This window comes from Ailuropoda melanoleuca, chromosome 17 (assembly GCF_002007445.2).
Source record: "Ailuropoda melanoleuca isolate Jingjing chromosome 17, ASM200744v2, whole genome shotgun sequence".
NCBI classification, from domain to species: Eukaryota; Metazoa; Chordata; class Mammalia; order Carnivora; family Ursidae; genus Ailuropoda; species Ailuropoda melanoleuca.
This window is the reverse complement of record NC_048234.1, coordinates 17,648,750-17,675,702: the sequence shown is the minus strand read 5'-3', so window position 1 is coordinate 17,675,702 and position 26,953 is coordinate 17,648,750. Positions and strand designations below refer to the sequence as shown.

Sequence of the window (26,953 nt, the reverse complement as noted above, 5' to 3'; positions counted from 1 at the left end):
CCGCGGCATGGCCCGGGGCTCGGCGCTGCTGCTGCTGTGCGCCCCGGCCGTCTGGGTGGCCGCCGCGCTCCTGCTCTGCGTGCCCCGGACCTCAGGTAGGACCCGCCGCCCCGGCGCGTCGCCTTGGTGCAGGGCGGAGGAGTCTCGCGCTCTCGGGTCTGCGCCTCCCGCGGCTGTGCCCCCGGCCTCTCTCCCGAGCAGGGGGCGCCGCGCAGGGCCCCTCCCCGCCCGGCCCGCCTCGGCCCCGCGCCCCACCGCTCGGGCTGCTTCCAGTGAGGCGCGCTCTGGGGACGGCTAAGTGTTTCCAGAGGCCGGGCGGGCGGCGCCGGCGCCCACGGGGAAGCCCCGGGTCGGGGGTCTGTGAGGGTCGTGAGTGTGAAGGCGGCCTGGTCCCGGGTCCGCAGATGTGTCTTTAGTTCTCAGGACCTTGACTCGGTCCTTGCCCTCCTAGGTTACCCCTGCAGGGTTCACGGCCCCCGCGCCCCCTTCTCCGCCCGAGCCCCTCACCCAGGGCCGGCGCCACGGTCGGGCGGGGCCCAGGGGAAGGGGTTCCCGGCCCCCGCCCCCCGCCGCTAGATCGAAAGGGACTTTGGCTTCCCTTTTGTTGGCCCCTCAACTCCCTCCTCCACTCACGGGAGGTAGCCGAGTGTCGTTTCCTGCCTGGGGTCGCGGGGTCGCGGGGCAGCCTTTAGGTTGCTGGGGTGGCGCCCTGAGACCCGGGACGAGGCACGCGCGGCTGGAGGCTTGGGTCCGGGTTGCTGGTGGCATTTCCCTGGAGGGGCACGCGTTGCCCCCGGGGGCCCCGCGCGGGCTTTTCTGCGTGGGCCCCGGGGCACGCAGGAACTGCCGCGAGGTGTGGAGGGAGCCTGGGGGACCCGCCTAGGGAGCCGGAGGAGGCGGCGCTCGCCCACGCCGTCCCGACCCCGGAGCACCTCCGGCCGGCGCGCCACGGCCGAATTCCGGGCACCCTGCCGGGGTGGGGGAGGGCGGCGGTGCCTCCAGGCCGAGACGTGGGGAGGCTGAGGAGGTTCGCCTCCAGTTCCAGAAATGTGTGAGCCGCCCCCTTACACTTAAGAGGGATTCAGTGTTGCCCGCCTCTCGCACCGTGCACCACCCCCCATGTATTCCTGCAGGCAGGTGAGGGTCAGGGGACCGTCGCAGAAGGGGGCTCACTCTTCCCGCGTCTTGCTGCCAGCTGCGCGCTCCAGGAACCTGTCTATACAATCAGGAATGCTGGGCAGCTTTTTTGGGGGAGTCGTCTGGGTTTAAGCAGATGCTGATTACGTCAGACGTTTCTGGTTACTTGATTTGGGAAGGGGGCTTGCATGTGTGTCGCTGTCCCTTAAAGCATAAAGCGCTCAGGGTTCACGGTGTAATGGTAAGTAACTAGCATATTCGAAGTCAGCCTGGGGGATTCGCACAACATCCCTGTGGATTTCTGCACCCCTCCTCCCTCGCAGGAATCCCTCTCCCCTTCAGAGCCAGGGGGTGGGGGGCGGGGGGGCGGATCTGTTCCCTGCGTTGTGGGAGGGCGGCGGAAGGGCCTTATATCCGCGCCCGGACGCGCGGTGGCGCAGCGCTGGCGTGGTGGCCACGCCGGGCTTGGTGGTCCTGCACCACTCTCTCTGCCCGGCCGACCTGCGGCTGCGGTGGTTTCCGTGGCGCGTGCGGAGGGCGGGGTGCTGTGCGGTGCGGAGCGGTGCGAGCTGCGCGAGCTGCGCGCTGCGGGGAAGGCGACCCGTCTGTGGCCCAGATCAACGATGGAACAAACACGGCAAAGTTGCTCGCGTTTCAGGCGGCGTAGTTTAAACATTGCGTCTTTTCCAGTAGAATTTCAGAAATCTCTGAGGAACAAAGCGATCCTGGGTCATTCTCGTTAACTCTTGAACCCCGAGCGGAGGTAACTTTTTTTTCCCAGTAAAATAATCATCTCCAATAGGGGAGGGAGTAGGAAAGGTGTTCATCGCCCTCTTCCTTCTGGAGTGCTCCTTTAGCTGAAAATTCAAGTTCGTTCATATTCAAAATTTTATAACCGGAGATTCGGGTACTTGGCATCTTTTCTGCTGTGAAGAGGCATCCTTGTAACCGTGTATTTTATACACAAAAGATGTTACTCTGTAAGAACAGGGAAAGGTTATTGTAGAAGGAGTTATAAGTTCTTATTCTACATTTTTATAGACGGCTCTGTTCCCTAAGGAGACAAATACCTGGTGGGCTGTGTGCCCCGCCTAGGTAGGATAGGCTGGGAGTGGCGGTTTGGGGGGTTCTCCCTTTCCCCATTTTGACAGTACAGCTGCCTTGACTTCTGGCCCAAATCCTTGGAGTGACGGTCATATTAAACAATACTAGCGGTGCATTTTGGAAGCAAGCAAACGAAAGCATCATAAGAAGACTTTGGAAAAAGAAAAGTTTTCAGTATATAGTAAGACAACATGTTTTTCTTATTACTGCTGTGTATGGAGCAAAGAAGCACACATTTGAAATGTTTCCGTGTTTAATAGCGAGAGCACGTTTAAGCCTGGCGTCTGCTCCTTACTGAATGCCATCCTGAGACCCGAACGGCGCTGGCCCTGCGGGGCACCCACAGGGAGCTGCTGGACTGAGTGTTCACAGAAACAGCGCTGGGTGCCCACGGGGCTCTAGGCAGTGAGGCCAAACTTTCCATTAGTAAAGCAAGTCACAGTTGGAAAAACGACCAGAATTTTGCTTAATGTTTTGTGTGCAAAACACCAACACGAGTTTCAGAATGGGCTTACTGGGGTAGTTTTTGGGGACAGTGATCTTCGATGGACGAGGCAATGGGAACGACATTTGTTTTTACTGCGAAACCTTTTTTCCTATTGTTCAGTCTTAGTTTCGTGTTTCTGTGTCCCTCTTTGCAGTGAAGTACTTGTTCGCCATCAGTAGTCAGTTAGCCTTGGTTTAACCTCTTGAGACATTTAAGTCTGGCAGAACCCGGGTTTAACACAGTCCTTTCCTCTGGAATCTTTTCCCCCAGATCAGTGGGATAGAAATGCCCTGGGGCCACAGCTCATCTGACAGGTAGGGAGGATTTCTGAAGCCCAGTTTCCTCTGGAGAAGGGGCACTCCTTTAAAATGCATTCCATGGGGGGAGGCCAGGATGTGGAAAGTTATTATCATTGAAATGGGACCTGGGTGTGAAGGGCTTGGCCTGCCTCATCTGCAGAGCCCTGGCCAGCCTGATGAAGCACAGGAAATTTGTGTGCTCTGTAACTCTTCCCTGGGAGAGCCTTAACTATGTAATTCCAAGTTGCAGTCAAGGAAAAGACAGTGGGCTGCGAAGTGTTACCCCCACCCAAAGTTTATGACCATCTTCTAAAACGTTCGTTGATGTCAGAGGCCTTTTGGTGTTTATTTGATCCATTCCCTGGGAACGGACCCCTCGGCCTCCCCCGCAGCAGCGTCCTGGGGTCACCAAGTGGAGAAGGGCAAGGTAGTGAAGCTTTCGGTTTGGCCTGCTGTGCCCCACCGGGGCCTCCTGAAGGGCTCTGACCCCATCCTGGTAGAGAAGATTGTCATTAAGATCCTTCCTTCTTTGGGGACCCTGTGGTGACTACCAGGTGACCTCCAGGAATACCATGCATGAAAGCCTTCAGAACAGAGGGGGCTTGGCTTTGCAGAGAGAGGAAGCATTGCCAGTGAGGTCTGGATTTGGCGTGGCCAATAGCAATTTCATGAAAGGACAATTGGGGTTAAAAGCACTGATGTTGGGAACATCGCCTCCCAGTGACCCTTTGGGTTCTTTGGTTTTCTCAGAAAACCAAAGGGGCAGAAATGTTAGGAATCTGAGGAGTAGGGAGGGTTTCCTGAGTTTTGAAGTAAAAATCAGAGCAGCAAGAGGCGCTCCGGCCCATTAATTAGGGTTGCAACTGGTAGGGGTTGGGAACAGCCTCTTTCGGGTAGGTATTTATTTGGTTTTGTCGAGGAACTTGCCGAGTTGGAAATATAAGGGCAGGACAGCTCTGCTCGCCTGTGCAGTTGTCAGAGAACATGTCTGGGGTGCGATCTATTTAAATCGTAGTACCAGAGTGGCCAAGGAATTGTTGAACAGTGCTGGCAATTTTCTGAAAGCTTTGCAAAAATAAGGAATTGTGTTGGTGTGGTTTGCACCATTTTTGAGATTTCTGTTATGTTTTTTTGGCTTATTTTGTTGTTTTGTTTTTTTTAAAGTTCTGTCTCAGAAAGAACAACAACAACAACAACGAATCAAAAGCCAAAAGGAAGGAAGTAATTACAGAAAAATTTAGCCCAATTAGACTAAGTCACTTGTCCTCCAGAAAGTCTCACGTTCCAGTGGGAAGTGTTGTGTGTGTGTCTTTAATTGTCATTGGAATGAGCTCCAGTAGGCACTCTGTCACTTGTGAGATGTTATCTGGGGAGAATGTGGCTGCTTCTTCAAGCCCTCCCTGAGTGGGGGAGGGTTCGCCGCAAATCCCCCAAGTTCCCAGCCCACTGATTTCCCCAGCCCGTCGCTCCCCTGGGGGGCTAGTTAACCCAGCGTGCACTGAATTTACAGAAGTCCTTACAGACCTGAGCCAGGGAGGACAGTCGCCGCTGTGCACATGTAGCTATTCAGGTTAAAATTAATTAAACTGAAATGAACGATTCACGCCCTTCTCTGCACTGGCTGCATTTCCTGGGCCCACGCACACAGAGGACATTCTCATCACTGCGGGGAACTCTGTCGCCACCCCCCTCAGGGGCTGTTCCTCCCTCTGTCCTGGCAAGGAGGGGCTCTACCGGGTTTGTCTGGAGCTTCATTTGTTGCCTGGGGTGGGGGGGAGGCAGAACCCCACTGGACTGAGTCTAATGTGGGGGAACCAGAGGGCTCTGCCCCAGAGGCGGCCAGCACGTGTGTGAGGACCACGGCACAGAGCCTGCGGTGCTGGGCTCGGGGCTGCACAGAATTATGTGAACACCTGTGTGCACACACCTGTGTGTTTGGGAGGGGCGGCACTGTAGCTCCACGAAGAGCACAGAAAATGGTCTTCGTGATGACTGTTGACTTGAATTAGGCCAAGTCTGCGATCTTGCAAGGGGAGGCCTTGAAAACATGAAAGAAACACGCGTCCTGGGGGAACGTGTGCCCTGCAGGATCCAAGCATGTGCACGGGGGAAGGGCCGAGGACACCTTCCCGCTTACCTGTTGGCCCCCCACACCATACCAGGCACCCTGGGGGTGCAGAAGCAGGGTCCCACGGGGCGACCCACTCGTAGTGGGCAGGGTGAGGGACAAGGGGAGTGGCATGTGAGGACGCACTCACGGACAAATTCACCAGACAGCGGGCCACTCTGGTGACCATCTCCTTTGCCCCAGACCCCAGCAGCCGCCCTTGGGGGGCCGGCCAGGGGCTCACAGCAGGAAGGCACAGGAGGCGGCGAAGGCAGCCCTAGTGCTGTCCACGGCCGGGGGAATCCCGGGAGTCAAGTCACAGGATGTGAGGGTGTGATGGGGTGGGTGGGCCCAGGGACCATGGGCTGCAGCCATCCCTTTTAGGGAATGATTTGGCTGCTGTGGGCAGGCTTGAGAGGGTCCTATTTGTACCCAAGGAAGGAGGGGTTTGGTGTTGGACTCATTGGGGGAATTTCCAGGAAAGGTACTGGATAAAGAGCTCCCTGGTTGGGGAAACCAGGCGGAGGAAAAATCCACTTATCCCTGTGGGGTCTGGAGGGGGGCCACACTCAACATTTTGACTCCTGGCAGGCAACGGCGTCGGACAGGAGAAGGAGTAGGGTGTGGGACACCATGAGGAGCGTGGTGTGGACCTAGGAGCTCCCTCTGGGAAGTGAGCAGCCCCCAGTGGGTGGCAGGAGGGCCTTGGGAAGAGAGGGAGGGGCTGCAGGCTGGAAAAAGCTTTCAAGCACAGCCCTTGGGTCATGCTCCCTGGAGAGTCAGCCTCAGAGCCCTGCAGCAGGGTGTTAGTTGTTTTCTCACAGAGCACACTCCTGTAGGACATTTGGAAGTAACATTTGGAAGGTGGGAGTTTCTTCCCGACAGTGAAGTAAGCCCCCGGTCACCCTATCACAGTCTTCACATATCATCGGACATGTTTCCAGAGCAGTTTGAAATAGCGAAAAATCGAGGACCCCAATAAGTCTACGGGAGGAGATGTGACAATGGGGTGCTCTAATGAATGTGAGAGTCGCAGGCAGCGCAGAAGTGGGGGGCCTGGCTGGCTGTGCGCCTGCATAGTTTTTAAGACAAAAACAAGGGAAGGAGGAATCAGAAAGGGATGTGGATTACCTCAGATCTTTTATTTTTCATTTTATTTTTATTTTACTTTTTTTTTTTAAAGATATTTATTTATTTGACAAAGAGAACAGGAGCAAGGGGAGGGGCAGAGGCAGAGGGAGAAGCAGGCTCCCTGCTGAGCGAGGAGCCTGATGCAGGACTGGATCCTAGGACCCTGGGGTCATGACCTGAGCCAAAGGCAGCCGCATAACCAACTGAGCCACCCAGGTGTCCCTCGCTTCCTGATTTGAAAACATATGACAAAGCTACAGTAACCACAACAGCGGCATATGGACAGACACACAGACCAACGGAATAGACCGGAGGGCCCAGGAATAGGTCCTACATACATGGCAAATGACAGGGGTGCCAAGACCATTTGTTGAAAAAGGACAGTCTCTTCAACAAAGGGTGCTGGGAAATCTGGATTTCCACATTCAGAAGAATGAAGTTGGCCCTTCCTTCACATCATGCACAACAATTAACTCAAAATGGATCACGGACCTAAGCATAAGAGCTAACACTATAAAACTTCTAGAAGAAAACATAGGTTTTGTTGCTCAGTGGAGAGCCTGCTTCTCCGTCTGCCTCTGCCGCTGCTCCCTGCTCGGGCTCTCTCCCTCTCTCTCTCAAATAAATAAATAAAAAGTTTACAAAAAGTAAAATCAGGAAGTGAGTCCTCCAGCCTTGTTTACTTTTTCTAGCTTGTTTTGGCTGTCTTTAGGATCCTTTGGAATTCCATATGAAATTTAGGATGAATTTTCTATTTCTGCAAAAACATTGGGATTTTGGTAAGGATCGCACTGAATAGTATAGACAGCTCAACAAGTCTTTGAATCCACAAACAAGGGCTGTCTTTCCGTTTAGTTAGATCTTCCTTTAATTTCTCTTAGTGTTTTTTTGTAGTTTCCAGTGTACAAGTTTTTCTTTTCTTTTTTTTTTTTTAAGATTTTATTTTTCAGTAATCTCTGTGCCCAGGGTGGGGCTCGAACCCACAGTCCCTGGATGAAGAGTCACACATTCCACTGACTGAGCCAGCCAGGCGCCTCTCAGTGTGCAAGTTTTTCACCCATTTGATTAGATATGTTTCCACGTGTTTTGTTCTTTTTGACGTTATGGTGAATGGAAATATTTTCTTTTCTTTCTTTCTTTTTTTTTTTAAGTAGCCTCCACACCCAGCGTGGAGACCAATGCTGAGCTCGAACTCACAACCCTGAGATCATGGCCTGAGCTGAGATCAAGAGCCAGATGCTTGACTGACTGAGCCACCAGGCGTCTCGGGGAATGTTTTCTTAATTTCCTTTTCAGATTGTTCTTCGTTACCATGTACAAATGCAGTGGATTTTTGCCTGTTGGTTGTGTGTCCTGCGAATTTGCTGAGTTTATTTGCTCAAATAGAAGTTTTATGGATCTGTATGCAAGGTCATCCCATCTGTGAACAGAGATAACTTTGCTTCTTTTCAATTGGATGCTTTTTATTTCCTTTTTTATTTCTGCTTAATTGCTTGATCTGGAACTGCCAACACTGTGTTTAATAGCAGTGGCGAAAGCAGACATCCTCGTCTCGTTCCTGATCTTCGAGGAGAAGCTTTCTGTTTTTCACTCTTGAGTATGAGGTTAGCTGCAGGATTTTCATGTATAACGCTCATTATGTTAAGGCAGTTTCTTTCTGTTCCTAGTTTAGTGTCCTACATTTTTGTGTCCTACGTTTTTGTATAGTTTTGACTTTTGGAACATGTTAATGTACTAATGTTCAGAAATAAAATTAAATCTCTAAGGATGGTAGGAAATTAAAACTCAGTGAAAACAAGGAAATAAACCCAACTGTATTGCAAGTGAATAACATGACTACACTAACGGGGAAGGAGGAGAACTAGTTCAGGTGGCTGTGGCCCCAGTACTTGGACTGTATCTCCTCAGTGTACGTTAAAGAAAGACAGAAACTGGGGCTCCTGGTGGCTCCGTCAGTTGAGCATCTGACTCTTGGTTTTGGCTGGGGTTGGGATCTCCTGGTGGTGAGATCGAGTCCTGCGTTGGGCTCCCTGCTCAGCATGGTGTCTGTTTGGGATTCTCTCTCCTGCTGCCTCTGCCTCTGGCGCTCGCTCGTGCTGGCCCTCTCTAGAATGAATAAATAAATCTTAAAAAAAAAAAAAAAGACAAAACCTGAAAACACATCTTGCATTCCTAGCAGGTTTGTTTTTCATCATGATGTGGATGTCATAATTCTGAAACTGTTTTGTGTGAAGTGTGTGTGGGTTGGCTAAGGACGAAGTGTGCTAATAGTGTTGTAGGCAGGGTTCGTCCTGTGGAAAGAAGGAGACGCGAATCCGGGACGCAGGGAAGCAAGGAAGAACCCACAGGGGTTGCACTGAAATTGGAGACATTGGCATAACTCACGATTTCATACATTTACAGACACCACACACACATGTGAATGTTAAGATTTTGAAGTCATGTAAAGTATCTGTTTTTCTGTGGGTTAATAATTATGACCTGGCACCTCACTAGCCATGAGCGCTCTCATCGCCCAGATCTTGGTTGCTAGATCCTGGTCCACATTCAAGGAGCTAGGAGTACTTTGGAGGAATGATGGATTATGGGGCCAGCACAGGAAGGAATACAAGATGAGCCCCGAGCGTCTTCTTGGGCTAGAAAGTAAGTGATCGGAAATAATGGGAACGTAGCATACGTGCAGGTTATCAACATGCAGGAGCTCTCGTGGTCAGACCGGGGCGTGTCAAGCATCCAGCAAAAGGGGAACACGGATTCTTCATGGAGCACAATAGCAGTCTACGGTTCAACACTGATAATGACCCAAGTAACTGGAGACCTGTGCTCGTCTCCCGGGGCTGCCTGACAGCACCACACACAAGGTGACTTAAAACAGAGAAAGTACAGGATGTCCACAGAAAGTCAAGGTGTCAGCGGTCCACACTCCCTCGGGAGTCTCCGGAGAATCCCTTATTCCTTTTTTCCAGTTCCTGGTGACTCCTGGCGTCCCTTGGCGCCATCAGCGTGCTCTCTCTTTCACCTCCGCGTGGCCGCCTTTGCTTTGTGTCTGTGTGGGTCCCTTCCTCTTCTTGTCAGGACGCCCGTGATTGGGTTTAGGCCCACTTTAAATCCGGCACGATTTCATCTCGGGGTCCTTCCCTTCCTGTGTCCTCCAAGACTATTTCTGGATAAGGTCACATTTGAAGTTCTAGGTGGATATGAATTTCCGGAGACACTATTTAACCCACTACGTTCCATAAACACATAGAAGGGGTGGAGAAGAGAGGCCACTTCCCTATAGCAAAATGCCAACTAATAAGTAGGTGGTGAGTAGGAAAAATCACAGGTAGCAATAGTGATTGTAGAGATTGATTTGGGCAGGCATCATCAATGATGTACTTGAAAGAGACCACGCGTGGTGGGGAGCAGGAAACGTTGCTGGCTCCAAATGTTTCCCCCCAGAGCCCTCCTGTGCAAGGGGACAGTTAGTGACAAGGGTGGAGGCCCAGGACGTCACCTTAACTGGCTGATCGAGGCTCATGACACCAGGGCGGGCAGATGGACATCGTTCTTCTGAGAAGGGCGTCACTTGTGTTGCTTTCCAGCTGGGGATACAAAACCTGACACAAACTAGTAAGCCCAGCGCGGGGAGGGGCGTTTTATGGAACGGTTGGCTTTTAGGAGAAAACGTCAAGGTCGTGAAGGGCAAAGATGGCCGAGGAACGGGTCCAGCATGAAGAAGACCACGGGAGGGGGCAACTCCATGGAGTGTGATTTCACATGGGTCCGGCTACACAGCAGACACGCGCCGACGTGGGCGTCGGTGGAATGTTTGATGAAATGGGAATGTGGGGGTACATTCTTGAGAAGTGCTGTCAAAGTTAGGGCTCCTGCGTTTGTGAGTTGTAGGGAGGTTACGGAAGAGAATGTCCCGACTCTCGGGAAGTACATGCTGTGCATTAATGGATAAGGGGCGCGATGTCTGCAGTCTACTCTCCGAGGCTTTGGAGTGAGAGCACCGTGTGTGTGTGTGTGTGTGTGTGTGTGTGTGTGTGTGTGGACACGGAATGACGGACATGTGGGTGAAACGTGAAATATTAGTGGATCTGGTCTAGAGGGTGGAGGGGGGAGTTTCCTGCATGAATCTTGCAACTTGTCTGTAAATTTGAAATGATTTACAAGTGGAGGACTGAACAGGGATCCACACGTGTGACCGTAGCCAGTGTCTCTGAGAAGAAAGATACAGGCGGTTGTGTTTCATCGGAAATGGTGTCAGACCTCACACAGGGCCGGGGGAGGGGCAGGACTCCCGTGTGTTTGACACCAGTTTCTTCGACTAGACTGTAAATTGCCAAGTCGTAGTCTCATTTCTGGATCACCGGGACTTCTAACATGTTTTTCCTTAGCTTTTTAATTACAGAAAACTTCAGACATACACACAATGAGACTAGTACAGTGATCCCCTCTATATTTCTCGTGCAGCCTCAGCAGTGACACGTTCTGTTAATTTGGTTTCATTTCCCCTGGCCCTCTTAATGGGTCCCAGACAGCCTTCATTTTTTACCTGTACATACTTGTGCATGAATGGTAAGGACTGTTCTCCACATAATCTCAATACTGTTATCACAGGCAAGCGTTCTCGGAGACCCAGGCCCTGCGCTGGTTTCCCAGCTCGCTGCAAAATGGCCTTTGACGCTCGCTTTGTTTGTGGTGGGATGCAGGTTAACTTTTTCACCATCAGAGCAGCCGTCGGCCAGACCTGGGGGTGCTGGTGGGGCTGTGGGCACTCTGTGGGGAAGGACCCCACCGGGTCCCGTGTAAGGGCGTGTGGGGGCCCCGGGAAGGCCCCATCGAGCTGGGCCCAGCCTTCCTTCCCGGCCCTCTTGGTGGGGTGCTCTTTTGCACCCCTAGGAGGGAAGCCCTGCAGCGCCCTGCCTGGAGCAGACCGCTCTACCCTGTTCTCGGGGCCCGGCTTCCTCAGGCCAAGGTGATTAAGGTGTAGAGAGCCAAGGCGGAGGGAGGCATTAGAGCCATTAAGTCCCAACGGCCCCTCCGGTTTTTCCCAGCGACAGTGCAACAGAAGACTCCGTTCCACGCTTCCTGGTGTCCAGGGTCTGACGTCCACCCTCAGATCCAGCCTGCGGGGTGGAGAGAACCCGTTCACAACCTTGGAGGGCAGATGAGGGGGTTTGCATGCGCAGTAAGACTCACAAGGTAGAGGCGTAGATAAGCGTCCCAGGTAGGAGAGGGGCGTGAACAGCAGGTAGTTTGCAGAACAGCGAAGAGAGAAGCCCGGAGCCTTCGGGAGAGCGTTTGGCCTCGTTCGGCTTGAACTCAACGCAGTCTAAGACCGTTACCCCAGCGGTCCTCTGCCTGAGCTCTGGCTGCCGTCAGAAGCGGGTAATTACGGAGGGTCGTGCCAGTAGCGGTGGCGTGGGTGGCCTGGCATGGGGGGCGTGTACGTGGCCACTTAGGGGGCGGTTCACCTTGACTGTTAATATTGAAAATACACACATCCCGTGGCTAGCTCCAAGAAAACACGCGTGTGCGTGGGAGGCCTGCTGGTCACTGCTGCCCCGTTTCTAACAGAGACGAGCTGGAAATACTGACAAGTCTTTTAACGGGACCCATGTCCCCGGCACCGTGTCTCCACAGGGGCCGAAATGAAAATGGGGGCCCATGGTTGCCAACGGAGCAGTGATCCCATGTGAGATTTGGTGGGGGGGGGACGAGCATCAGGCTGCAGGAAGATTCGTGTTGGGTGTGATTGGTCTGCAAAAAACCACCTCCGTCCCCGTGTGTGTGGAGATGCCAGCCTCCGGAATCAGGTGTCCAGTCTCCTCGCCCAGACTGACACCAGCACGTTCCCCCGGGGGAGGCGAGAGGGGGACAGAGGAGTCTCGGGGTCTTTGGTGCCACTGTGCCCCCCGCACTGGTGACGCCCCCCAGGGAAGAAGCTGTGTCTGGCATTTAAATAAAGGAGTTGGGGCTGTTGTCACAGTTACCGTCTGCCCCCATCATCTTCCTCCTTGTTCTGTGCTGCTCCGGCCAGAGCAGGGGGTGAGGGTGAAACGTGGGAATGCGGGCCCTTGAGGAGACCATGGAAGTTCCTAAGCCCGTCGGGGTGCATCTTGATCTCTGGGGTGTTCGTGGACATGGAAAGACGTGGAAGGTTGAGATGCAGGAGCCCCAGGCCCGCTCGTTCCCTGGGTCTTCAGATTCTCCACGAGGGGCGTCTCTTGGCGGCACCAGGGTTCAAACCACATCCCATTCTTTTTTTTTTTTTTTAAAGATTTTATTTATTTATTTGACAGAGATAGAGATAGCCAGCGAGAGAGGGAACACAAGCAGGGGGAGTGGGAGAGGAAGAAGCAGGCTCATAGCGGAGGAGCCTTGATGTGGGCCTCGATCCCATAACGCCGGGATCACGCCCTGAGCCGAAGGCAGACGCTTAACCGCTGTGCCACCCAGGCACCCCCAATCCACATCCCATTCTTAACCTGTTTATCATGTTTAAAGCTGTCCCCAAACCCTCCGCGTGGGGTTGCATGTTCTGGGGCACTGGGGGCAGCCGGCCCCACTTACTCCTAGAACTGCAGAGCTGTGGAGATACCTGGACCTTGTGTAGATGGTTGCAAGAACCGGAGTTTTCTGGATATTTTGAAGCTAAAGCGAAAACCGGGGAAATCCACAAGGATGTTAAGATGGAAACACGATTGGGGCCGCCTTTCAAAACGAGCCGTTTTAAATGTTTCTGGCTGTTAGTTGCAGGGTCGTTGCTCTCACCAGCTGACTTTTCATGAAGAGAACACCACGCGGTTCCAGGAGGAATTACGTCTCTCCCACAAAAAGGTCCACGGGGTCTTCACCCCCAGGACTTCAAGATGTGTGATTTGGAGAGAGGATTTTTACAGATGTGATCAAGTGAAAATGAGGTCATTACAGTGGATCCTGATGCAGCGTGACCAGTATTCTTACCAAAAGGAGAACTTGGGCCTGGGGACAGCGGAGAGAAGGTGACGGGCAGACCTGGGGAGAAGATGCTGAAGCCTGCTGTGTGCACACCTCGATCTCAGCTCTCCGGCCGCTGGTCTGTGGGATGATGGATGTCCATTGTTCCATATTGTTCCGGCGGTCCCGTCACTGGTATGTGTTACCATGGCCCCGGCTGACTCCTACACCACTTACGGACACCCCTTCTATCCATGAGCCTGGGAGCCTGTGACTGGTCTGTGTTGGGGTCAGGAGTTGGGTCACAGACACAGAGGGGCCAGCACGACCTGACGGGGACGAGCTGCTTGGCACAGAGGGCAAATGCGTCCTCCTGCAAGCTCGCCGTCCCGTGCTGCTCCCTAGACAGCGCCACGGCCAGCCCTCCGCTGCGGTCAGTGGCCAGGCCTCTGTTGGGGGGCCATGGATCCGCCCTCCGTCTGTCCCCCCACCTTCTTCCCGCTGCGTGCCTGGCTTTCGAGAGGGGGCTCCCAGAGGTCAGAGGGGGTGAGGTGCCTGCACACGCTCCCCTCGGGGTGAGGCCTGGAGGTGCCAGGCGCCCATCCCTTTGTGGCCCTTGGGGGAACCACGGTAACAGCAGAAACAAAACCCGCTGAGAGCAAACATCCTGGGCGCCGGGGCAGTGCGGCTGTCAGTGCATGTGATTTATCTGGGCCTGGGAGCCTTTGAAGCGGGAGGTTTGGACTCCTTGAAGTCTGGCCCCCGCGGGGAAGCGATGCAAGCGCCAAATGGAGAGGAAGGGGCGAGTGACCCCGGCTGGCTCGTGGGGACCCCAGCCTCTTGGGTCCTGGGAGGGCAGGTGAGGGAAGGAGCTCTTGGAGGGACAGGTCTCCCTTCTTCCCTTTTGTCCTGTTCCAAAGCGCAGGGGTGACTCTTGAGGCAGCGGGGAGTTCCCAGTGGACAGAAAAAGGCGCTTACTTCAAGCTGGCTTGCAGTTTGTCACCAGGGACCCCTGGTGGCCTCCTCTGTAGCTTTTGTGGGGACCTGGGCAGGGCACAGGGGCACATGGCCAGCAGCTCACCAGGGTGGAACCTGGTGTCTACTCCTTTGGGTGCTGGAGGGGGGAATGCATGGGGCCACACTGGAGGACAGTTCTATGCAGGGGTGTGGGTGTGAGCCCCAGCAGCTGCTGGGCCTTCCCGCTGGGTGGCAGGGAGGCCTTGGAAGGAGCGGAGGCTACAGGAGATGTGTCACCCCAATACGGCCTGGTTGCATCAGGAATGGTCAAGCACGACATTATTTCATTGCTAAGATTCAGATGGTTTTTCCGGCCGATACTGGTTTTCTTTCACTGTTTGCAAAAATCAGCATGTTGTTGTCATTTTATCTTGGAAGAAGGAAAACCAACCCGTTGTTTCTCAAGGCTGAGCTCAGGCACAATTACCTCTAATGAGTGGAGTGTTTCCAGAGTTCAACTGAAATTCACTTTTGTTGTTGTTTTGCTTTGCTACTCTAAACATTGAGCCCGTTTCTTTCTTTTTTTTTTCTTTTACAATAATTAAAAAAAAACCAAAACCAAGATAGTCAAGTTTCTTCTACTTGACTAACTCGCTTAGATTATGGAGTCTAAAAGCCAGGCTGATTCAAAACAAAACAAAACGAAATACAACGAATGAAAATCAAGTGTGGGTGTAAGTCAATCTGCTCAGGATTAAGGTTTTCAAAATGGTCTTTATAATTGTTTTTGTCCCCAGCAGGAGAATGGGGCCTGCCCTGTGTTCTGGGTGTGTGGGGGGAGTAGGAGGGTCCTTCCAGTGTTGAGGGAGTTTGGCTTGGGTCTAATTATTAATCTACAGTTGCGAGTATTTATTTAAAGAATCACTATGTGAAACCGCCCACAAAACTGTTTTATACTATTTTCTGTCTTTTATGCAGGGAGACACTTCTCGGGCCTCTCTTGGCACTGGGGCTTCGTTTAGCTCTCTCTGGAGTGTTTAAAATTTCTGTCGGAGTAACATATTTATTACCTGATGAGGTAGGAGTCAGGAAAAACAAAACCAAAACGGAAAACAGAAAACCCAGTAACAAATGCTGATGGTTTGGGAAAAAACCCGTGAAGGGTGTAAAATGAGAAGCCCCTTCCTCCCCCTCCCTCCCTCCCTCCCTCCCTGCCTCCCTCCCTCCCATGACCCCCCCACCCCATCCCGCGATCCCCAGATAAATGGAGGCCAGTCTTGTCTGTCTTCGTGCTTCCTTCTAGATGTTTTCTAGGCACACAGGCTTGTCTGTGCATCTTCTTCCTTTATTTTCTAAAATTGTGACAGAATTCACCTAACGTAACATTAACCATTTTAAAGTGCACAATCCAGGGCCGTTGAGTCCATTCACAGTGCTGTGCAACCACCGCCTCCATCTGCTTCCAGAACATTCCATCACCCCCAGAGGAGACCCCCGTGACATCCACGGTCACGCCCCACCCCACCTCTCCCACCTCCTGCAATGCTCACAGACTTTCTGTCTGTCCAGATTTGCCTGTTCTGGACATTTCATATAAGTAGAAACCTACACGATGTGGCCTCTGTGTCTGGCTTGTCTCCCTGGGCGAAGTGTTTCCAGGCTTCAGCGGTGTTGTGGCGTCCCTGATCTGGTCTCATGTCCAGCGAGATGATGCCACACAGACCGAGCTCCTGTTTCAAGTAACACGAGGTCTTCGGAATCTTCCCCATTAGCGCAGGCCTGGCAGTGTCCTCCCCCAGACCTTTGCTACTGTCTGCCCTTTGGATACCTGGGGAGACATGCATTTCATTGGCCTTCCGCGGACGGATACTCGCGATCGGAAGTTGTAGCTGGTGCATGAACCTGGGAGGGACAAACATTCCCAGATTTTTTTTTTTTTTGGTCTGATGTATTTATATTTACATTTTTTATAGATTCTTTGGGATTATTCTTCCAGGAGGCCACAGTTTATTTTCCCGGCGTTGGGGTGTGAGCCGAGCCTCCCCCTGCCAGCACGGGGCATCGTCAGGCACTTTCATCTCAGTAAGCCTGAAGAGTGGACACGGCATGTTAATCCTGTGTATTGACACTTTTATTTTATTTATTTTAAGATTTTATTTATTTGTCAGAGAGAGAGTGAGCACGCATGCACAGAAGCAGGGGAGCGGCAGGCAGAGGGAGAGGGAGAAGCAAACTCCCCACTGAGCAAGGAGCCCGATGCGGGATGTGATCCGAGGACCCCGGGATCGTGATCTGAGCTGAAGGCAGATGTTCAACCGACTGAGCCACCCATGTGCCCCGTGACATTTTTAGAATTGTCCACGGGGCCAAGTGTCTCTGTACGTGACTGTGTTCCCTTTCACTGGGAAATAACTGTTTCCTTTTTCTACTAATTTTCCGCTAGTGGTTGTCCATTGTTTCGCTGGCTTCTAAGAATATTCAGTTCTATTCCTGATCATATGGAAGTGTTTCCATCCTGAACCCATGAAAGGCCAGGTTGCCCTTTGGCCTTTGTTTCCATGGAGCAAGTTTTATGGGGACAAATGAAGCTAGCTTTTTTGTACTTTGAATTTTGCCGTGGTAAGGTTATTTTTAAAAGTATCCTTTTTGGAGGGGTTCTTGGGATTCATGTTTTATGGCTGAATCTTCCACTCGCATGGAATTTGGATGCACCTTTATTCCCCTCAGACACGCACTGCCCTGAGATCCTTTACTGAATAAGGCATTCCTTTCGATGATTGGAACAGCAGCCTTCTTTCGGTATTAAACATTCCTTGTTAGCTTGGCGTTATTTTTGGATTATTCAGCGTCTGCCCCACCTCAGTTACCGCAGCTTTATACATTTTAACATTCAGTAGGAGTAATCCGTCCTTTTACCCATTTCCCCCCAGAGTTTTCTTGGCTGGTCTCACTTTGATTTCTGGACGGATCTTGGAGCAGTTTTATTCTTACTAAAGCAAGCTCTTCAGGGTCTCTGTTTTCCTGAGCGTGACTTCAGTGATGCCTTTTAGATTGTGTGACGTGTGCTGTGATGCGTTTAGTGCTGTTGTTTTACGGGTCGTCTGTCGTCTCAGGTTCTGTATGTTCTGTGACGGGGGAGTGGTTTCAGAGGAAACCTCGGTGGTCCTCAGGAGCTGCCCCCCAGTCCCACTCTGCCTCGCGACTCGTCCTGGGTTTTCCTGTACCTGCCCAGCGCAGAGAGCTGAATTCGCTCCTGTGCCCTGAGTTCTCTTTCTCCGAGTTTGCTTCAGTTTTTGCTCTGTGTTTTGGACGCTGTGATATTAGCTACCTGTATCCAGGAGAGATCCTCACTGAGAGTTGTACCCTTAATGATTTTGAAGTGTCCCTTTTGCTTTTTGCTTCTAATGAAATCAGGTGTATTCCTCATTTGTGACGTTGGACCAGTTTGTCTTTGCCTTTAAAAATGTTTTTGCCTCTGGGCGCCTGGGTGGCTCAGTCGGTGAAGCATCTGCCTTCGGTTCAGGTCATGACCCCAGGGTCCTGGGATTGAGTCTGGCATTGGCTCCCTGCTCAGTGGGGAGCATGCTTCTCCCTCTGCCCCTCCCCCTGCTTGGGCTCACGCTCTCTCTGATAAATAAATAAAATCTTTAAAAAAAAATGTTTTTGCCTCCTTAGTTGTTTAGGTGTTAGCAGACATTTTAAATATAACAAATAGCTTTTTTTGGGTTTTGGGCCTCTCTTTTTCTTCTAGATAATAAGTTTTTCGCTCTGGCCTTACTTCTGTCACTTTTTTGGGGTTCTATTTTCTATTATCAGCACTTCCTTTTTCTCTCCCTTTTGTTTGATTTGTTTTCTTTGACTTTCATGTAACTTATGGGTCTAAACCCAAGTGACTGGGAGGTAAAACATAAAAACAAGGGCAAAGATTGGCCAGCAAATATTAAGAATTCTTGAAATTCGGTATGTTTACCAGTTCATGCTCTGGTAATGACTGGCCTGTACCCCGTTTTCACTGTGCAAATTAATTCTTTATTTTAGCTCATTGTCATTGGTCACTCCTTTGTCATCAGTCTTTCTGTTTGCTCAGGGATAGCACTGGTGGCTACGCTGGTTCTCAGCTCTGTGGTCAGCAGGTCCGCCCTTTGACCTGTGACTCAACTCTAGGTGATTCTCCACCTTGCCTGCCAGATGGACTCACTTTTGCAGACAGCATGTCATCCGCCTCCAGTGGGACCCTGGTCATGTGCACACACACTTCCCATGACTGGGACGAGGGTCCCTGCTTTGCCGGGGAGCTTTACATATTATGGTGCATGCGTTTCCCCCTCCTTGCTTAAGCCTTACTGCCTGGCTGGGCTGTGGCTTATGAATCCAGATTCTGCTTTCAAAGCTTCTAGCTGTAGCAGGAAGGACCCGAGCCTGGGAATGTGAAACAACGATGGGAAATGTGCCTGGCTTTTCCTTCACCTTTGCCCCTAGTTTCTGTGATGGGGAAGCCAGGTGTGGGGCTGGTGCCCTGTGCTAGCTGTGCCCCCTTGCCGTGACCCCGGGCCTGCGACCGCCGTCCCTGATGGTGCCCACTGGCTGGGATTGGGTGGGGAGGTCACGGGCAGTAGTGGGGCGTGCGTTCTCCTCCTGGAGTTTGTGAACTTGGTGAGTTTTGAGTCTAGTTTCCTCCTGGGTGAGGACTGAGGCCGCGTTGGGCTTTCTTGAAAATGGAGCGACTCAGGGAGGGGAGTAGAGCACATGGTGGCGTTGCTGTTTTTTTATCGGGAGTCGGAGTGTGTTTGGAGGGGGAGGCAGAGTTCAGAAGAATTTCCCAGGGACCAGAAGCACGTTCTGATGCAATTCTTCCGTGTCTTTGAGTATAACTTACCCCGCAGGTGCGGTTCTGGTCCCTGGATGGTGTGTGAGTGAGGTCAGGGACGCGGGGTTATGTGCGTGCCATTACGAAGCTGTCTTAGTCTGCCCCGCTCCGCTGCAGACCTTGGTAGTCTGGGGACGTCCTCGAAGTGGCCCTGGCCTAGTGGGGTAATTCCAGTTCGCTTCTATGGGGGCAGTGACCTCTGTTTTCCAAAGTGGGTTCCCCTGGCCACCCCTCCCCCAGGTTCCACCTCGGAAGAAAGGCTCGGGGGTGAGCACCCCTGGAGATGGACACGCACAGTTTGACAAACACCTGTTCCCCAAATGTGTTTGCTCCGGGAGCTCTTTGACTCTGGGATGGTGTTGGGGGGAGTACAGTGTGGAGGCCTACCGCTTGCAGACCGACAGACGGCGCTGTGGCTCCCAGGCGGCCGTGCAGAAGGGCAGCTGTGCCTGCGTGCTTGCTTCTTGCCCTGGTCTAAGACCTTATGACCAAATAAATAGGACCATTGCCCTCTGAGGGCGTCTCAGGATTTACTAACACGTGACGAGAGCCTGGCTGACCAGGGCAGCCGTCCCGACAGGCGTCTGGGAGCCACGGTCATCCCTCAGCAGTAGCTTCGGGTCAGGGTTGGCCTTGTGCTCTTCAGACAGATTGTCCTGGGTCATCTTGGGAACTGTCTGTGAGGAGAGGCGTCATGATTCCTGCCCCTTCACAGAGGAGGAACTGGGACAGGGACAGGAGAGAGTCACACATCTGGGCTGGCGTGGTCTGGAGCTGGCTTTCTGAGGCTGGGCTCTAACGCCCTCCAGAGCCCACCAACCTGTCCCCAGGAGGGCCGCCGACACTGGAGTGTGGCCCACCGTCTTCCTTCTGCCCTCACACCGTGGTGGGCTGTGGGTGAGCCACGGATGGTGCTCCCAGGATCTGACATCAAGAGAAGGATCTATTACATGTCCCACTATGGGACATGTCAGGCCCTGTAGGGCCCCAGAGGGAAACATCCCAGAAGTGGGAGTGAGGGGGATTGAGGCCAGAGCCTCTAATTGGGGTTTTGCAGGAAAGAGGAGACCATGCACAGTAAACAGCTTAGGACTGGCCAGCTGGAATAATTCTGGCAAGCTTTGGGACCAGGGGGCTGTCCTTTGTCCGGTTCCTGGCCCTGGGGTGATTTGGGGCAGGGGGATGCTGGCTTGCTGTGTGAGGCTTAGGTAGGGTGGTGTCTGGGGTGTGGACTCTGCACAGGTTGGTTTGCACAAGAAATGCGTGCCGGGGAGCCCTTTGCAGTCTCTGAGATTCAGCTGGCCCTGGGAGGGTCTTCCTCTCCCCTGTCTGGGAGGTTGAGGTCATAGGTGCCAGAGCTTTGAGAATGCAGAAAAGAAGAGAATCTAGTTAGTACGGTTGGCTCTGTGATGACTGGGTGCGAAATAGACTGTCAGGCAGCGGCACAGTTAGGACTGCCGGGTGGGGTGGCAGGGGGCAGAGTGGCACGTGGCCCCAGCAGTGGTCCTGGCTGTGGCAGGGCCGGGCGGCGAGGATTTGTCCTTTAGGCAACCTGCCAGTCACACTTCACTGTGGGTAGTTTGGGATTTGGATGAACGTCCAAATGGGACAGAGGGCAAAGGCCACCAAGTGACTTTAAGATCCTAGGGTCTCGGGGCGCCCTCTTCCCTCCTTGCAGAGTTTCAGAAGACTTTTCTGGGGCAGGGGGACTGGGAGGGCGGCCCTGTCTGGGACACAGTCCGGTGTTGATGAAATAGTTACGGTCTGAAAAAGGATTGCTTTGCTCTGTTGGGCTGCGTCTGGCTTGTGAAATGGGGCTAAAGAGAACCGTTTCACCCACTCTGATGACACACCACTCCAAAAAATGTATTATTTTATAATTTTCCAAGTTGTGGTAAAATACGTGTAAGCTTTGCTATTTTAATCATCATGAAGTGTGCAGCTGGTTGGAATTGAGCACACTCACACTGGTGTGCAAGCATCCCCACCGTCCACCTCCAGAACTCTTCTGGCAGCACTGACTCTCCCTCCCCCCACCATCCTCTCTCTGTCTCTATGAATCTGACACCCTAGAGACCTCACGTCTGTGGACTCATACGGCGTGGGTCTTTTTGTGGCTGGCATATTTCGCTTCTGCGACGTCCTCAAGGTGTGTGCAGACGTAACACTCTTCATCTTCTGTGAAGATGGATGGATTTCTGCCTCTTGCAGCTGTGATGACTGGCGGCCACGATGATGGCCTGAAGTTTGAAAATCCGCGCCATAGCCATCTGTTTCAAATCCCTGTCGGAAGGGAAGGTATGGGGTGTCTTCCTAAGTGTATGGTTGGCTCTTGAACAACGTGGGGCGCCGATGAAAATCCCCGTATAGCTCCCAACTCTCCCAGAACTTAACTATGGGTGCTCTACTGTTGACCAGAAGCCCCAGCAATCACATCAGCAATTGAGTAACATAGTTTGCTGTGGGTGTGGTCTGCTGTGTTCTTACGAAAAGTAAGCCGGAGAAAAGAAAACGTTATTAAGAAAATCATAAGGAAGAGAAAATACATTCACGGTACTGTAGTGTATTTATTTATTTATTTACTTACTTATTTATTTATTTTCCCTTTTTTTTGAAGACTTTATTTATTTCTTTGACAGAGAGAGAGAGAGAGCACAAGCACGGGGAGCGAAAGAGGGAGAAACAGGCTGCTCACGGATCAGGGAGCCCAACGTGGGGCTCGATCCCACATGACCTGAGCTGAAGGCAGTTGCTTAACCCTGAGCCACCCAGAGCCCCTGTAGTGTACTTGTCAAAACATTTTTCTTCTAAGTGTTCAGTTTTGCTCGGTTCAAAGCCGTGGTGCTTACGGGTGGACTGTACCTGCAGTCAGATGCAGAGGAAATGAGGCAGGGCCACGGAACACAGGGGACTCGTTCTCCCCAGAGAAGGACACGGGTGGCTGGCTGTTCTTTGCAGGCATTAGAAAGGCAAGTTCTTGGGCAGCCCCGGAACGTACTGAATCAGAAACCTTAAGTTGGGGCTCAGCAGGGTGTGTTAACAGCCGTCCTCGGGATTCTGACGCGGGCAGAAGTTTGAGATCCACTAGTGGTGGTTCCGACGGTGGGCTGGGCCGGGAGAAGGCCGGCAGAGGGCCCCGGCCTCAAGGATGTCATGGAGGGCAGAGGGGTTAAAACCGGACATCCCTGTCCTTCAGCTTTGTCCTTGCTTCTCCTTCCCCACCACAGGGGCTGGGCCTGGGGACAGAGAAGAAGGGAGGGGGGTGGTCAGCACCTGCCACGGAGGACGCAAGCCGCCGCTGCGGTGTCCCTTCTGGCCACGGGATGCCAGGCTGTTGTGTGAAGTGCAGATGGGCGGCAGGACGGCGGTTTGGGGGAGACTGGAGAGAACTAGGGGTCCGTCGCTGTGGCTGAGGCGGGATGCAGCGGCCGATGAAGGAGCAAAGTGTGGCCTGCTGTGGGGTATGAGAAAGCAGAGCCTCCTGCAAAATTCTGGGTGGGGAAGGTGCCCACGCGGCCTGACACTGTCCGACGCTGTCCCCTGTAGTCTTGGCGGGAGTCACGCGGGGCAGCTCATTGGACAATCTATTTCCGGTCCTTGAGTGTGCCCTCTTGAATGCTTTCTGTGCAAATTTTAGAAAGAAAGCGTCCATTCAGATCTGCTTCATTTCCTCAGCCCGTGGCGTCCATAACTGTTTTCCTCCCAAGTGCTAAATGAGTCCACGGCGGATTTTCCCGTCCTGGAAGATTCTAGAATGCAGTCTCAGGAGGCCTGGGGCGTGCATTGTTCTACGGCTGCACCTTACGGTAGGTGGCCACTAACCACACGTGGCTATCTAACTTAAATTCATTAGAATGAAGCCTACAGACTTGAGTTCCTGAGCCGCACCAGCCAGGTTCACGTGCTCGGTAGCTGCACGTAGCTGGCAAGCACTGTCATGGACAGTGGGGACACAGAAGGTACTGTCACCCCGTGCTGCTCCGAGCTGTGCCGTCCTGGCCCCACCGTTTCAGCTGTGGGTCAGAGCAGCACCTGCTGTGCGTCTGGGGCTGCCCAAGGGTTCGTTCGTCCCACAACACACACGGAGTCTCTACGTGCCAGGTGCACCCAGAAATCCTCGGAGCCCAGTCTTTGGTGGAGTTCACTGTCTCATGCTGCTAATTAGAACTTTTCTTTTTTTGAAGATTTTGTTTGTTTGAGAGAGAGAGAGAAAGGGAGAGAGAGAACGAGCAAGGGGAGAGGCAGAGGGAGAGCGAAAAGCAGGCTCCCCATGGGGCAGGGAGCCCAATGCAGGCCTCCATCCCAGGACCCTGGGGTCGTGACCTGAGCCAGAGGCAGACACTTCACCAACAGAGCCACCCAGGCGCCCCATAACTTTTTTTTTTTTGAAGTTGGAAGAGTCTTTGGCATTAGGAAGTAGATTTTTTTTTTTAAAGATTTTATTTCCTTATTTTAGAGAGAGTGCAAATGGACGGGGGAACAGAGGGAGAGGGAGACGGAGAGAATCTTAAGCAGGCTCCATACTGAGTGCAGAGCCCAGTGTAGGGCTGGATCTCACGACCCTGAGATCAAGACGTGAGCCGAAATCTAGAGTCTGACGCTTCACGGACTGGGCCCCGCAGGTGCCGAGGGAGTGGCTGTGTGCGGAGCTGGAGGTGTCTTCAGGCAGGATGTGCTTGGTGGGGCTGGGGGAGGCCACGGCGGGTGCACCTGTGGGCACGGTGCTTGGAGGCACTGAGTGCCATGCACGGAGGACAGAGGGCCGGACAGGCTGTGCGCCCCAGCCACAGGGCCGGTTTGCAGAGCTTGACAGGAGAGGACGTGCTAATACCCAGCGGCTGACGGGCTTTGGAAAAGATTCTCATGTAATGGCTTTGTCTTGTTATAGGTGCAGCCCTCACGACCCCCCTGAGGTCGGTGGGGGAAGAACTTGGGGCTTGAGGTGCCCACGCTGAAGCACAGGGTCCTAAAGCCTGTCCCGCCCTGCCTGGTGTGAGCTTGGGATTTCCCAGCCCCTGCGGACATTGCTGTCCTCATTCTCTTCCCTTTGGCCACAAATGTGTTGTTAAGAAAACTGCAAACGAGTACATTCACCCAAGGAAAAGATTCACTGCGTGTGATTGGTTACAAACTCTGCATCTTTTTTTTTTTTAATTTTTATTTGAAGTGCACGTTTAACTTCCCCGTGTTAAGTAAAGACATTCTGTTTTGTGTTGGGGTTGACTTCTTGACTCGGTTTACCAGCCCGTGGGACCCTTTGTGGGAAGGGGACAGAGCCTCTCCCTTCTGGCCACACATCGTCTAGCCCTTGGCTGGGATGGGAGCTTAGTGTCCAGTCCGGGAGGGGCAGGGCCAGCAGCTCTCTGATGCTGGCTGAAGTCCGCGCCGTCTGGCTGAGGGGCTGCTTCTGTATTCAGCTGTCAGTCAGGTACGGTCGATAAGACCTCCAACTTGCATTTGGTACAGGCCGACAAGGCCCACCCTTGGCCCACACCTGAGGGTCTGGGGCCACAGGAATCAAAGCCTGTTCACGTCATCTCTCCTGGAGCCCCTTACTGGGTCCCATATTCCGTCTTACCCACCATTCTGGCCCCTTTGAACATACCGTCTACCTGGTCTATTTACAATGAGCTTTCGTTCTGTCCACCTCCCCAGCCCAGGGCCCAGATCTTCCTTCCCTGTGTTGACCCATCTCCCAGGCAGCGGGAGGAGCACATGGCAGAGCAGGTGGGCAGGAAGTGCCTGCTGGACAAATGAGACACCGGCCTTGTCCCACCGTGCACTGTCCTCTCCCTCCTCTCAGGCAGGAGCACCAAGCATGGTATTTATTCTTGAATAAAAACAAGGGTCTAAAGTTAAAGAAAAAATGAACATCACAGTTCCAGAGTTTTCGAATCAGCAGCACGCACTCTGTCAGTGTTCAGATTCTGATGAGACACTGTGGGTCTCCTAGGTAATTCATGGAGGGTTAGCTTCTTTTCCAACTTCTCACCAGTTACTCAAAAGAGGAGGGGAAATAGCTCTCAAAACTTCCTTTCCCCACAGTGTCCTCCTAATATTGGGGATTGAATTGGATGTCTAGGGGCTGGAGTCCTTCTGTTACTTGCAGACCTGCAGGGGTCAGGTGGCCTCAGAGGGGCAGGTCTGGTGTTGGGGACTGGGGCTGCTCTGAGCAGTCCCGTCCAGCCCCGTCCAGCCCCGTCCAGCCTGTGCAAAAATGTTCGAGAAAATGCAGGCTCGGGAAGGGTTGGAGCTGTCTGTTCATGGCTCCCTCGAATTCCGCCCGGTGGTGCACGGTGGGTTCCTGTTCCGCGGAGCGCAGAGGAACCTTCCCGGGAAGGTCCGAGGCGGTGGAATCTGAGAGCGAGGGCCGCACCCTGCACCTGGCAGGCTTGAAGTCCTCAGTGCGCTGGGGGGAGCAACTGAAATGAGAATGGAGGTTGCCAACAGTTGGAAAGAACAAGTTACTCCGGAGACTCAGCTCACTTGGTCTGGTAGGAACCCAGGTACGCATTTGGTTAGAAGAAAAAAATTAAACAAGGCCGTTAACACATGAAACGGTCCTCTGAGATTTTTGAAAACATTAATACTGGAAGCGAGCTGGAGTTGGAGGGATAATATTTGGAAGGTCATAAATCATGGTTAGTTGTTCAGATGGTCCTGTGCTCAGAGACAGTGAGGCATCTGTGAGTTCTATTGAACCGTTACTTTTACGAGCTGGCCTTTGCTTTAATACGAATTTATACTGGATGGATTTGGCATTTAAAGAACAGAGTCAAAAATAAATAGGCTCGCCTTGGATCCAAAGCACATTGTGTTACACGGTTGGGCTGAGGAGTTCTGGTTGCCTGAGAAGTCAGCTGTTTAAGAAGGGTGATCTTGTATAAAAACCCTAATTGTCAGCAGTGACCACAAATGCTTACTGGGTGCCTGTGGAAGAGCCAAGTTCGTGCATGATGCATTCCTGTCCTTGGAGATTTTCCAGTGTATTTGGGAAGCTGGACTGCATTTGTTTAAAAATGTATGAAATCTTAGGCACCCCCAGCCCGTGCTGTGCTGGGCACACAGACCCCTGGGGTTGTCCGTTTGTGTTGGAAGAAATGATGGGACTCCCCTCGTAAGCAGGTGTGTGCGTGTGTAGGTATCTCGGCGTGTGCATATGCGTAGATTTTATTTTGTGTGTATCTGAGGGCAAAGAATTCCATTAGGCTGAATGAATGGTATGAAATCCCTGCCTTTGTAGGTAAGAAGTGATGGCATTAAATGGGTTAAAGCAGCCGATCTGAAAACAATGGTGATAGGAAAAGATCAGCTGTGCCAGGGCTTGGGGAGGGGGATGCATGGGGGGGCACGGGGATATTTAGGGCGGAGAAACCTTCCTGCAGGATGCTGTACCGGCAGGTACGTGACGTGCTTTGCTTAAAACCCATAGGGCTTCACAGCACAGAGTGAGCCCTAACGGGACCTTGGACTCGAGCGAGTAGCGCTCGTGACTCTCGTGGCTCATCAGTGGTCACAGATGGGCCACACCGACACGAGACGGTGCCGCGGGGAGCCAGCGGGGGCACGCGAGGGGGCACGTGGGAGCTCGCTGTGCTTCCTGCTCCATTTCTCTGTAAAGCTAAACTGCTCTAAAATACGCAGTCCAGCCTGTATGATTCAGCCTTCCCTCCGTTGGACGCTGCACGTAGTGGTAATAACCGCTTTATGGGGTTCGCGTACCGTGAACGCACCATTTGAAAGTGCACAGTTTGCTGTCGGGTGCGTTCAGGGGCTGTGCAGCCACCGCAGTCCGTGTTAGAACACTGTCGTTACGAGGGCAAGCCTGCACCTCCGGGCCTGCTCACCAGGCACCTGCTCGCTGTCTCCGTGATTCACCTGTTCCAGGTGTTTCCTCTAAGTGGAATCCTACGGGAGTGGCCTTTTATGTGACT

General features: G+C 52.8%; 1 protein-coding gene and 1 long non-coding RNA gene across 3 annotated transcripts in view; one reads left to right on the top strand and one right to left on the bottom strand.

Moving 5' to 3' along the window:
- The window catches only part of LOC117797021, a 5,703-nt gene extending 4,855 nt beyond the window's left edge, over positions 1 to 848 (bottom strand). Inside the window, exon 1 of the long non-coding RNA XR_004621838.1 lies at positions 634 to 848. This is a non-coding gene — a long non-coding RNA (uncharacterized LOC117797021). The remainder of the gene's footprint in view (positions 1 to 633) is intronic.
- ROR2 (receptor tyrosine kinase like orphan receptor 2) overlaps positions 7 to 26,953 on the top strand; it is a 194,651-nt gene continuing 167,704 nt past the window's right edge. The window contains exon 1 of one of the 2 annotated variants that reach the window (XM_034647421.1): positions 7 to 95. In XM_034647421.1, coding sequence (XP_034503312.1) covers positions 8 to 95 — 88 coding nt within the window. In that variant the 5' untranslated portion in view covers position 7. Of the gene's footprint in view, positions 96 to 13,335; positions 13,391 to 26,953 lie in introns of those variants that run through there. The other variant, XM_034647422.1, reaches the window with a different exon arrangement.